At 50.0% G+C, this 12,677-nt stretch overlaps 1 protein-coding gene across 2 annotated transcripts in view; it reads left to right on the forward strand.

The window, feature by feature from the left end:
• The window catches only part of SPMIP7 (sperm microtubule inner protein 7), a 331,337-nt gene that overhangs the window by 75,082 nt on the left and 243,578 nt on the right, over positions 1-12,677 (forward strand). For both annotated transcript variants that reach the window (XM_073678392.1, XM_073678393.1), the window contains exon 4: positions 2,197-2,335. In XM_073678392.1, coding sequence (XP_073534493.1) covers positions 2,197-2,335 — 139 coding nt within the window. The remainder of the gene's footprint in view (positions 1-2,196; positions 2,336-12,677) is intronic.

The raw sequence follows: 12,677 nt of genomic DNA on the forward strand, positions 1-12,677 counted from the left end.
CCCTACGAAAACCCCTAATGGCCTGTTTTACCAAAAAATTCTTTGTTAAATCCCTAAAACCCCTCTATTTGAAACTGAAGCCCAAACCTGAAATCAAACGGTTTACCTTTGACACCGACCACCTTTTAAATGCTCCCTCGCTTAATCATAGCAACAACAGTCCTACCTGATCATCTTCAAACAACACTTGTCCAAATAATCCTTGCCAATTCTCCCACAGTTCCCAGACAGACTGGTATGCCGTCCATGTGTCAGCAGAAAGAGACCTTCTAATCTACGATTCAGCTGCCCGAACGCCTAGGTCCATAAATGAGGAGGGGAGTCCAACCCTTTTTCCCTGCGTCCGAAGCCAGCGACCGGAAACAATCCCACTGAAAACGAGAGAGGGAATCAGCAACCAAGTTTTGAACACCTAGCACATGTGACGCTGTAACACAAGCATTTAATATTAAACACTCCAACACCAGTTGCCGTAACACCCGAATCACCGGAGGAGAGGACGTAGTAACGTTATTAATGGCTAGCACAACGCCCATATTATCACAATTAAAATGAATATATTTATTCTGAAAATGCAGGCCCCATAACTTAACAGCCACGACTATTGGAAAAATCTCAAGTAGAGACACATTTTTTCCTAGGCCAGCTGATCGGCAAATCTCAGGCCACCCACCAGCACACCATTGCCCACGAAAATAGGCGCCAAAGCCTGAACTGCCAGCTGCATCAGTAAACAAATCCAAATCAAAACTATTAACAGCCTCATCCATCGATAGGGAACTACCATTATAGCACCAGCACCATCTAACCTTGCCAAAAATTTCTTAATGATAGACAAAAAATATCCCTAACACCATCAAGAACCAAATTACCACTCATATTAAGATTACGCACTAAACCCTGCAATGTACCGCTCGCTGAATCCTGAACCCCTGCTACACCTTGAGACAAAATTAAAGGGGTGATAAAAGAGGAAGCTACTACACTACCTGTACTTGACACTGTGCTTACAGCTCCTGTACCTTGACTACCCACTACACCCTGTGACATAAGAATAGGGGGAACCGAACAAGACATAGAGTAATACTCACTGGGCCGCGCGGCAACTGTGATCCTGCCGGCCGGAAATCCAGCATCCAGACGCCTGTCAAAACCTTTGGTGCCTGAACTCAAAGCAGATGGGTCACCAGCAGGTGGAGACAAGGACAAATGGGAAGCCTTGCATTCCTAAACAAACCGTAGGGCCTTGGGGGAATGATCTTAATGCAGGGGATAAACCGACAGGCTGGGTTACTGATGGGAACCCCCCAGCAGCCCACCCTCTGTCTGATGCAGCCGAGTGGTGTCTTTGTTGCGGGTCCTCAATGGTGTCTGAAGCAGGCCGTCCGACAGGCACATCACCATGACAGCCCACTGCTGATGATTCACTTCCTGTTGCATCAGCGATAGTAGGCCCCCGTAGTGAGCAGAGGCCTGCTAACCGCCGCAGAGCTAGGCCGCGCGCCTGGGTTCCGCCTTGCCCTGGCGCTGGCAGGGGATCTGGATTGAGGCACATGAGCCGGAGGGTCTCGAGAGAGGCTCTGGCGCCTAGCCCGTGGAGCAAAGTAGGGAGACAGCCGAGTGGGAGGCTGAGACAGATGAGGGCATCGATCTGCCACGAAGGTGTCGCCGCCGCCCTCGCCACACCGCCAATCATCCGAGCCACATGTTCATCTAGCCAGCTTTGAGGGTGATTGCTGGCAGCCGTCCTCAGCAATTCTAAGAGCTGATCCACTGAAGCCATCCTGAGGTAAAGTGACAGGGGTGACTTGCTGCGTGACTCAGAGAGCGAGAAAGTGACAAACCCATCCCTACTATCACTCCCAGATTAACCATTTGTCCCATTTCTTCCAAACTTTCATCATGCCGGCCTCTGCCAACTGTGCTGGCCCAGTACTCCGGCGTCTCCTAGACTAGAATAGGCACGAGTTCTATCCATGAAAACCACAGATAGAACTCATACGAGAAAACTGATGTCTGAGTGAGCCCTTATAAAGCAAACTGCCATCTGGTCCTAAATCAATAAAAAACTTTCTTTCTATGGGAATCTAATAGAAGATTAAATGATACTGCTTCAGTGGATGCCAGGATTGTGGTGTGAGCATCTCTTTATCTGTGTTACATATTTTGTTATGTTCAGTTAAAATTTTTCCTCAGAGCCTATGAAGATGTTCCATGGGACGTTAAGCTGCCAGCAAAGGTGCAACCACCTGACCCAACAATAGAGAAAATGCCTGACTCCATCTCACACCGTTTTACCTTGAAAAGATATGAGTCTCAGCCTGGAGTTTGGCAAGTATGTTCTGTGTCCAAAAGAGCTATTCAAGCTGTCTTTGTAGCTGTGTGATCATTCAATTCTATATTTAACATAGTAACATAGTTTTTAAGGTTGAAGGAAGACTAAGTCCATCTAGTTCAACCCATAGCCTAACATGTTGATCCAGAGGAAGGCAAAAAAAAACATGTGGGAAACACTAAGCTCCACATTGGGGGAAAAAATTCCTTCTCGACTCCACATATGGCAATCAGACTAGTTCCCTGGATCAACGCCCTATCAAGGAATCTAGTATTTATAACCTGTAATATACTATTCAAGAAAGGCATCCAGGCCCTTCTTAAATTTTAGTAGTGAATCACTCACTACAACATCATGCGGCAGAGAGTTCCATAGTCTCACTGCTCTTACAGTAAAGAATCTGCGTCTGTGATTATGATTAAGCCTTCTTTCCTCCAGACGTAGAAGATGCCCCCTTGTCTCCGTCTCAGGCCTCAGAGTAAAAAGATCAGTATAAAGGTCTTTGTACTGTCCCCTCATATATTTGTACATAGTAATAAGATCACCCCTAAGCCTTTGTTTTTCCAAACTAAATAACCCCAAGTGTAATAACCTGTCTTGGTATTGCAGACCCCCCAGTCCTCTAATAACGTTGGTCGCTCTTCTCTGCACCCTCTCTAGTTCAGCTATGTCTTTCTTATACACCGGAGAACAGAACTGTACACAGTATTCTAAGTGTGGTCACACTAGTGACTTGTATAGAGGTAAAATTATGTTCTCCTCATGAGCATCTATGCCTCTTTTAATGCATCCCATTATTTTATTTGCCTTTGCAGCAGCTGCCTGACACTGGCCACCAAACGTGAGCCTGTCGTCCACCAATGCACCCAGGTTTTTTTCAGTGACAGTTTTGCCCCGTGTTTTACAATTAAGCATATAATTATATATTTTATTTCCTCTGCCCAAGTGCATTACCTTACATTTATCCCCATTAAAGCTCGTTTGCCATTTATCAGCCAAAGTTTCTAGTTTACATAGATCCTCCTGTAATATAAAATTGTCCTCCTCTGTATTGATTACCCTGCAGAGTTTAGTGTCATCTGCAAATATTGAAATACTACTCTGTATGCCCCCTACAAGGTCATTAATAAATATGTTAAAAAGAAGCGGGCCCAATACTGACCCCTGTGGTACCCCACTGTTAACTGAGACCCAGTCTGAGTGTTTTCTATTAATAACCACCCTTTGTTTCCTATCATTGAGCCAGTTCTTAACCCACATACATATATTTTCTTCTATCCCCATTGTTTTCATTTTATGTATCAACCTTTTGTGTGGAACCGTATCAAAATCTTTTGAAAAGTCCATATACACAACATCCACTACAATTCCTTGGTCCAGTCCGGAAACTTACCTATTCATAAAAGCTGATCAGATTAGTTTGACAGGAACGGTCCCTCGTAAACCCATGTTGATATTGGGTCATGAGGTTATTCTTCTTCAGATACTCTATTATTGCATCTCTTAGGAAACCTTCCAGGATTTTACCCACAGTAGACGTTAAGCTTACTGGCCTATAATTTCCAAGTTCGGTTTTTGTTCTCTTTTTGAATATTGGCACCACATTTGCTATACGCCAGTCCTGTGTTACAGACCCTGTTATTATGGAATCTTTAAAGATTAAAAATAATGGTCTATCTATGACGTTACTTAATTCCTGCAGTACTCGCGGGTGTATCCCACCCGGACCCGGGGATTTGACAACTTTAGTGGTTTTTAGATGCCGCCGTACTTCCTGCTTGATTAAGCAAGTGACATTTAATGGAGAATTTTTGTTATCGCTAATCATGTTTTCTGTCATGCGATTTTCTTGTGTAAATACGGTTGAAAAAAAATCATTTAGCATATTTGCTTTTTCCTCATCCACCATTTCACCCAGACTATTTTTAAGGGGGCTAACACTATCATTTTTTAGTTTTTTACTATTTATGTAGTTAAAGAATATTTTGGGGTTATTTTTATTTTCCTGGCAATGATTCTCTCTGCCTCAATCTCTGCTGCCTTGATTTGTTTTTTACAGAATTTATTTAATTTTCTGTATTGATTTAAAGCCTCATCACTACCTACTTGCTTTAGTTCGCTAAATGCTTTCTTTCAGCAGCAGAAGGGAAGGAAGGGAGACACAGATCCATTACTAGTGGGTAGGCGGACCCCCACAGGATAGTTCACCTCAGATTTATAAAAAAAAAGTGACGACCGGCCCCTCTACTTAGGCTCCTCCTACTTCCATGTTCTCCAGTCTGAAATTTGAGGTCGCAGAGGATAGTCCTCCTCAGAAGATTTTTTATTTTTACTTAAGGAGACCTGGACCCCCCCTGGTCTAGAGGTCTCAGGGGGTCTCAGCGCTGCTGGGACCCCCACCCCTCCCCTGGCGGATCTGTGTACCCCCTAAGGCGGTCCCCACAGAACCCTGCCGGCCCCGGGGGATACAGGGCGCTTCCTGGCGGAGACCAAACCGCGCCTGTGGGGTCCCTGCGCGCTCCGCCGTGGGGGAAGCTAAGGGCCATGGTGCCACACATCCCTGGGGGTCCCTGTGGCGCTCAGCTGGGTAAGTGCTCTGTGTGAGTGCTTTAGCGGCTGCTGCGGCAGCCGCTCTTTACATGTGTTAATGTAAATGGTGACTGCCTGTTTCCCTTATTGCAGATCACCCCTGCAAGCAAAGTAGGGAGCTGCACCGTTAGTGAGGTAAGCCTCTGCCACCTCTGTGAGTGCTGAGGTGGCCTGGGGATGCGGCATTGCTGGCTGCTTCCAGAGAGCAGCAGCGCAGTTGTATATGGGGCAGTGTGCGAGCGCCCACTCTCCTCCTGCTCTCTGCACGGTGGCGGGGGGCGTGGCTTCGCGCCTTCTCTGCTGCCTGTCAGAGCTCAGGCAAGAAGCGCTCAGAAAGCGCGCGCTGGAGCTGTCCCAGCCCCCCTTCCTCTTCCTGGTAATGCTACACCATTACCTCCTGCAGCTGAGTGTGTGATACACCGAACTCCCACTGACAACTCAGGGGGCGTGACACTCTGAGACACCCTGCTCTCAACAAATCCAGCTGGTGAGTCATTTCTGCCTTTCAAGGCAGAAGATTTCATTTCTCTCACCATTTACAGCTTAGAACACCTTCTGCTGACCTTCTAAGGCAGACAGGTGATATATCTAGTGCTGTTATCTCTTTACAGAGGCTCTGGGACCCGCACACCTCGTCCTTTTAAGGCTAAGGGGTAGTGCGTGGTCAGCAGCATTAACCCCTGCTGAGGTTAACTTTTGCTGCAGGAACCTGGGGTAGCCCTCTCTGTCTAAAGAGGAGCTTTAACCCTTCAGTGCCTGGAATTGCTTTGTGTATAGGCTGTTGTAGAGTCACACATCCTCAGTTACTGTACCCAGTTTAAGGGGTTATTACCGTCTTACCCGCAACACTCACAACTGTGTGGGGGCATGTCGGATCAGGGACCAGGGGGCGGAGACCCCTTTTTTCCCGGTCCGCTCCAGGATCGGTCACATGTATCTGATACGCCGGGGTCTTCTTTGGCGTCTGGTTCGACACTGGTCGGGGGCGCTCACTCGCTCCATTGACAGTCTCTCTGACCTTCTGGCTCTTTGGGTATCAGCTAAGTCCCAACCGACGTCACGAAGCAAGAAACGCCACAGGCCTGTGGTGGCGCTGTCCCTTCCGAGCAGCGCATCGGAGGATTCGGAGTCACCGACAATCTCTGCTGATGAGATCTCTGATTCTGAGGGTCGCTCTGCTTCACTGTCGGGCCACGTGGATCGGGCTATGCGAGAGGCGTTACAGCTGTCTGGAGAGGTGACGAGACCTGGCAAGTCAGCCAGGCTGTATCAGGAGTCGCGTCGGGCTCGTTCGACGCTGTCGGCGCATGATGAACTTAACGAGGCGGTAGAAAAAGAACGCCTGTGTCCGGATAAACGCTTCCAGGGGATGCGGTTTTTTGATGCCCTGTACCCCTGCTCCACGGAGACGATCGCTAATTGGGTTCCTTCTCCGGAGGTGGACGTACCTTTATCCCAGCTGAGCAAATCTTCGTTACTTCCTGTTAAAGGGAAGGCGAAGGATCCGCTGGACAGAAGGACAGAGTTAGCGGCGAAGTCCATCCACAAAGCCGCGGGTCATGGACCCAAGCGTCCTTAGGGGCCATGTCCGCTGGTGAGGCGTCTCTGCGGTGGTTGGATCAGCTAAGGACGGCGTAGCAAGATGGGACCCCGCTATCTGAGGTAGAAAGGCTCCTCCAGTTTTTGGAAGAGGCGGCCCGATATGGCAGAGATGCAGTTCTGGATACTACTGCAGTTCTGTCCAGGGCTCAGTCCTCGGCCATCACAGTCAGGAGAGCACTGTGGCTTAAGCAGTGGACTGGAGACGCAGTATCCAAACAAGGTTTGCTGAGTCTGGCGTGCAAGGGCGGTCAGCTTTTTGGTTCTGACCTCACGGAACTGATTGCTAAGGCCAAAGCAAAAGATACGGCCTTGCCGCAGCGGAAAGCAACGGCGTCTACGTCTGGCAAGTCTATTGCCAGTGGGGGTCGTCGGTCCTTTCGGCTCAGGGGACGGTTTGGTCAGCCCTCTTGGGGATCGGGTCATCCCTCGTCTTCCGGAAAAAAGACGTTTCAGAAATCCCGTATTCCCTGGAAACAGAGTTTCTGTTAGGACAAACGGGAAACTGACAAAAAGCCCGCTAAGGCAGACTGACGCCAGGTTCCCACTCGAGGGCTCTCGGGTGGGGGGTCGTCTGCTTCAATTCGAGTCGACTTGGGCATCCCACGTTTCGGATGCCTGGGTGACGCTGGTTATGTCGGCAGGCTATTTCATAGAGTTTCTTTCTCGACCCCCGGACAGGTTTCCCAGTTTCGCATCCCGTCCGAGCCCAAGCTGGCTGCTGCACTGCTGCGGGAGGTCGATTCTCTCCTGCAGAATGGTGTGGTGGTTCCGGTTCCGCCAGAGGACCGGGGAAGGGGGTTTTACTCCAACCTTTTTGTGGTCCCCAAAAAGGAGGACAAGTTTCGCCCCTTCCTGGATCTCAAAGATTTGAATCTTCATGTCCGGACCCGGAAATTCCGCATGGAGTCTCTCCGCTCTGTCGTAGCGGCTCTGTCGCAGTACGATTTCTTGGTGTCGATCGACATCCGCGACGCCTATTTGCATGTCCCTATCGGCAGGGCTCTCCAGCGTTTCCTGCGTGTCGCCATAGGTCAGGCCCATTACCAGTTTGTGGCCCTACCATTCGGGTTGGCCTCGGCACCCAGGGTTTTTACAAAGATTCTGGCGCCACTCATGGCGCTTCTTCGAAAACAAGGAGTTACGATTCTGCCCTACCTGGGCGACCTGTTGATTGTGTCTCCCACAGCGGAGGAGGCGATGACTGCTCGCAATATCTCCCTCCAGCACCTGGAGGACTTCGGGTGGCTGGTCAATTGGAAGAAGTCGTCATTGGAACCGACGCAGTCAATCCTGTTCTTGGGGATGCATTTCGACATGGTACGGGCAGTGGTGTCCCTGCCTCCGGACAAACAAGCGCACCTTCGTCGCCATGTCCAGGCTATGAGGTCGGCGATGGCAATGTCCCTTCGGGAATGCATGCGCCTTCTGGGTCTGATGGTGGCGGCAATGGAAGCCGTACCGTTTGCACAATTTCATTCCCGGGATCTCCAAAATCTTATTCTGACCAGTTGGGATCGATCGCCGACTTCACTGGATCGCTCTGTCGTTATCTCCCGCAGGGTGCGAGAGTCTATTGGATGGTGGTTATGTCCGGAAACTCTATCCCTGGGGAAATCCTTTCTTCTCCCAAGGTGGTCGATGATTTCCACCGATGCCAGCCTGACTGGCTGGGGGGGGGGTTTGGAACGACCTCTGGGTTCAGGGGGTGTGGTCGTCAGAGGAGTCGTCTCTACCGATCAACATTCTGGAGTTGAGAGCAATTTTGCTCTGCCTCCGACATTGGACAGTCCTTTTGAGCGGTCTGCCGGTCCGGATTCAGTCGGACAATGCGACGGCTGTCGCGTATATCAACCATCAGGGCGGGACGAGGAGTTCCAGACTCATGATGGAGGTTTCTCCGATCATGGGTTGGGCCGAGTCCAGGGTTCCGGCCATCTCTGCGATTCATATCCCAGGTGTGCTGAATATCTCGGCGGTCTTCCTCAGTCGCGAGCAGGTGGATTCGGGGGAATGGAGTCTCCATCCGGAGGTGTTTGCACTGCTGTGCTCCCGGTGGGGGACTCCCCAGGTGGACTTGATGGCATCCAGGCTGAACGTCAGGGTTCCGACTTTCATGTCCAGGTACAGGGACCCGGAGGCTGTGGCGGTAGATGCTCTAGTGGCCCCGTGGGACCAGTTCGAGCTGATCTATGTGTTTCCGCCAGTATCCTTACTTCCCTTGGTGTTTCGGCGGATCAAACTCGAACGAGTACCAGCAATTTTGGTAGCGCCGGATTGGCCACGGAGGACGTGGTATTCGACGCTGGTGTCTCTTCTGGCGGCGCCTCCATTTCTACTACCTCTTCGCCCGGACCTGTTAATCCAAGGGCCCATTCGTCATCCGGACCAGAAGTCACTTTGTTTGATGGCGTGGCACTTGAGACCGAGATCTTGAACCGTCGTGGTTTTTCGTCCGAGGTTATTTCTATCTTGCGGGCAGCCAGAGGTCCAGCTGCGACTAGGATTTATCACAGAACTTGGGAGTCTTTTTATTCTTGGTGTTCTGGATCGTCAAGGAACCCGAGGGTTTTTTCCATCCCCAACTTCTTGGCTTTTCTGCAATATGGTTTGGCCAAGGGTCTAGCAGTTGGTACCTTGCGAGGTCAGGTATCTGCTCTATCCGCGCTTTTTCGAAGGGCTATTGCTTCACGTAGGGACGTGCGTTCTTTTTTTCGTGGGGTTGCTCGTCAGTTTCCGCCTCGGAGGGCGGTTGTGGCTCCTTGGCGGCTTAAACTAGTCCTGGAAGCTCTTCAGCATGGGCCTTTTGAGCCTATGGATTCAGCTACGCTTTACTTGCTTTCTTGGAAGGTGGCCTTCCTGGTAGCGGTCACTTCTTTGAGAAGGGTTTCGGAGTTGGCGGCACTGTCTTGCTCGCCACCTTTTCTGGAATTTCTTCCGGATCGTGTGGTGCTTCGTACCCGTGGAGATTTTTTACCTAAAGTGGTGTCGCATTTCCACGTCAATCAGGACATCGTGTTACCTTCTCTCTGTCCGAAGCCGAAGAGTCCAAAGGAGCGGGCCTTGCACTCGTTGGATTTGGTGCGGGCATTGAAGTTCTATCTTACAATCACGCAAGGTTTTCGGAAGTCGGACTCTCTTTTTGTGATTCCTGCTGGTCGTCGACGTGGTCAGCGTGCTTCCAAGGACACTATAGCTCGGTGGATACGTTCGGCTATCCTGGAAGCGTACCGGCTCAAGGGCGAGCCTTGTCCGGTTAAAGTTCGAGCTCTTTCCACGAGGGCTGTTGATTCGTCGTGGGCTTTTCGTCAGGGGGCCTCGGCAGAGCAGCTCTGCTGGGCGGCTACCTGGCGCTCCGTTCACACCTTTACTAAATTTTATAAAGTGGACGTGAGTGCTTCCGCCGATGCGGCCTTGGGACGCAGGGTCCTGCAGGCAGCGGTGGTTTGTTATCATTTTATTTTATTTTTTGTTCGGCACAGGTTGTGCGCTTACCTAAGTTGTTGGGGTGTTGGAGATTCTGCCACTATTTCCCACCCTTGAGTTTTGGACTGCTTTGGGACGTCCCACTAGTAATGGATCTGTGTCTCCCTTCCTTCCCTTCTGCTGCTGAAAGACGGATTTTGGTAAGAACTTACCTGTAAAATCCTTTTCAGCGAAGGAAGGAAGGGAGACACAGCACCCTCCCATGGCAGAAGTATATTTTTGTTTCTAGATGCGGCGCGACCCTTTCCTGATGGCGGTCATCTGGTCTGGGGTTGGCGCACTACGGCTCTTTTCCAGCATCGCCAGATCATCACAGTTGTCAGGTTCAGTGAGTTGTACCTAGGACTGTGTGTTTTTTCTTGCTGTTATTTGCATAACCTGTTTTCTCACATTTCTGAATTTTTCAGAAGGGGTTGTGTTGTTTCCCTGGTGTTGTCTGCTCTTCCTTAGCTTGTGTACGGACTGGAGAACATGGGAGTAGGAGGAGCCTAAGTAGAGGGGCCGGTCGTCACTTTTTTTATAAATCTGAGGTGAACTATCCTGTGGGGCTAATAAATGTCTCCCTTTTGCTTTGTGTAGTTTTATGTCTCAGGATATCGTCCCAGTTTATTGCACTAAGATCATCTCTCAACCGTTGGAAATTTGCCTTCCTGAAGTTTAGTGTCCCTGTAACCCCTCTACTACACATCTTATTAAAGGATACATGAAAACTTATTATTTTGTGATCACTATTACCCAAGTGACCCCCAACTCGTATATTTGATATGCGGTCTGGCCTGTTGGTTAATATCTGATATTCAACATGCGATGTCGCCAAAAATGTACTCCAACTGTCGGCTGGTGTATATTTCCAGAGTAAGATACGCCGCTTTAGTGGCATAACCTATGATGAATTTGACGGGTAGATGCAGCCACACCATGTTATGCCCCTGCTATGCCCATATTGGCATATCTTGCCAGGACTGGCTTGTAAGCTTCAAGAGTCAATGGCCCTGATTCATTTAGACTAGTGATCTTAACTCTTGATGAAAAGGCATGGTGGAGTGTGAAGCTCTGATTCAAGAAGAGGAAAATCCCCCTAATGATCAGGAGTGCCTGATGAGTAGTATGCATCTTGGTGTGCGCCTCAATATTAGTGTTGAGCCACCCCCGTAGTGTTCGAGTTCGGTTCGGTTCGTCGAACACCCGTGTGTTCGCCGAACTGTTCGTCGAACACCTTCGAACACCGTTAAAACCAATGGCAGGCAAACAAAAACACACAGAAACACATAGAAAACACCTTCAAAGGTGTCCAAAAGCTGACAAACTGCTCAGAAGACACAACTAACACATGGAAAAGTGACAAGTACATATAGTCATGCGAAAAGAAAAGAGGTGGAGGAGTAAAAGGAGGGGGAGACACAGATATAGGCATGTCATGCCCTTCTAAAGTCCAAGAAGTGAGAAGCCGACACGTTCAGTCCGCTCCTGCCCGTGCCACCTCCGCGTCGCCGGGTTTGTGCCAGAGCCGCGGTGAACCCTGAGGGCCAGCCCCCCTCTCCCAATACTGGTGCCTGTCCGCTGGTGGGTCGAGCGAGCCCCCCTGTGGTGGAGGCAGCTCTAAGCTTTTTAATTTAAATTGTCTCTCTAATTTGAATGAATACACTTTAAATCCATTTACAAGGATCTATTGGAGGGCAAGTCTCATGCCAGCAGCCGCGTAATTCCAGCTCCAGTAGCGTCCACTAAAGCTGCTGCAGTTAAAAAGCTTTTATAAGGATCGAGCTCGGCTGTCCACCGCAAGGCATCCTACTGCCAGTCCCAGCCCCTATGCCTTGGGGTGCCTCCTGATGCTCTTCACTGAGTATCCCGTGGTCCCGAAGCATTTCCTTTGAAAAAATTAAGTGTCCAAACTACAGGTGGTGTAGCTTGCTTAACAGCCGGGATAATCCGCTGACTAGCAGACACTGCTACTAGGCACAAAGTATTTCCTGGGCTAGATGCAGTTAAAAATTTGTAATTAGATACTCTCGTTGGATGCTGAGAAAGCATTCCATAGAGTCTCCTGGCACGCCATATATGATTCTCTTAAAAAGCTTGGGGTAGGGGTCTAGGGGACCCTTTTATAGCCAAAATCACGGCCCTGTATCGCAATACGTCACCTAGGCTGAAGATAAATGGAACTGTAGCACCCTGAGGGCTCGGTTGCTACAGAGGTATTGCACCTCACCCAGAGGTGTGATATCTCACTCTCAGGTAAGGATGTAGTGTGGATCAGGACCCGACACCTGCATGCATTACACCACATTGCCGTGGGGCAGGGCGACCAATATGCCCCTGAGATGGGCACGACAGTCCCTGTCCCTGGCTGGAGTGGGGGGAGGGAACACTGAGGAAGGGGAGCCCTGTAGTGCAGGAGCAGGGAGGAAGCAGTTCCTGGGTGCATTGAGAAGGGAGTATAAAAGGTGGGCACCATCTTAGTTCAGTGCAGAGAAGTCTGAGCAGAAGTGGCAGGGAGCAGGGGCTCTGCATGAGCTCTGCTCCGGAGGCGGGCCTAGTAACAGAGGCCCAGGCCTGGAAGAGGGAGAAGGAAGGAAGAGGAGCGGAGAAGGCTCCAGGAACGAGGAACGAAGGGATCCCAGGGGTGCGGACGGGTGAGTCGCCACCGCACGCCCGAATCCACCTGCGT

Source organism: Phyllobates terribilis, unplaced genomic scaffold (assembly GCF_046119375.1).
Source record: "Phyllobates terribilis strain yellow unplaced genomic scaffold, ASM4611937v1 Scaffold_4__5_contigs__length_816908805, whole genome shotgun sequence".
Taxonomy (NCBI): Eukaryota; Metazoa; Chordata; class Amphibia; order Anura; family Dendrobatidae; genus Phyllobates; species Phyllobates terribilis.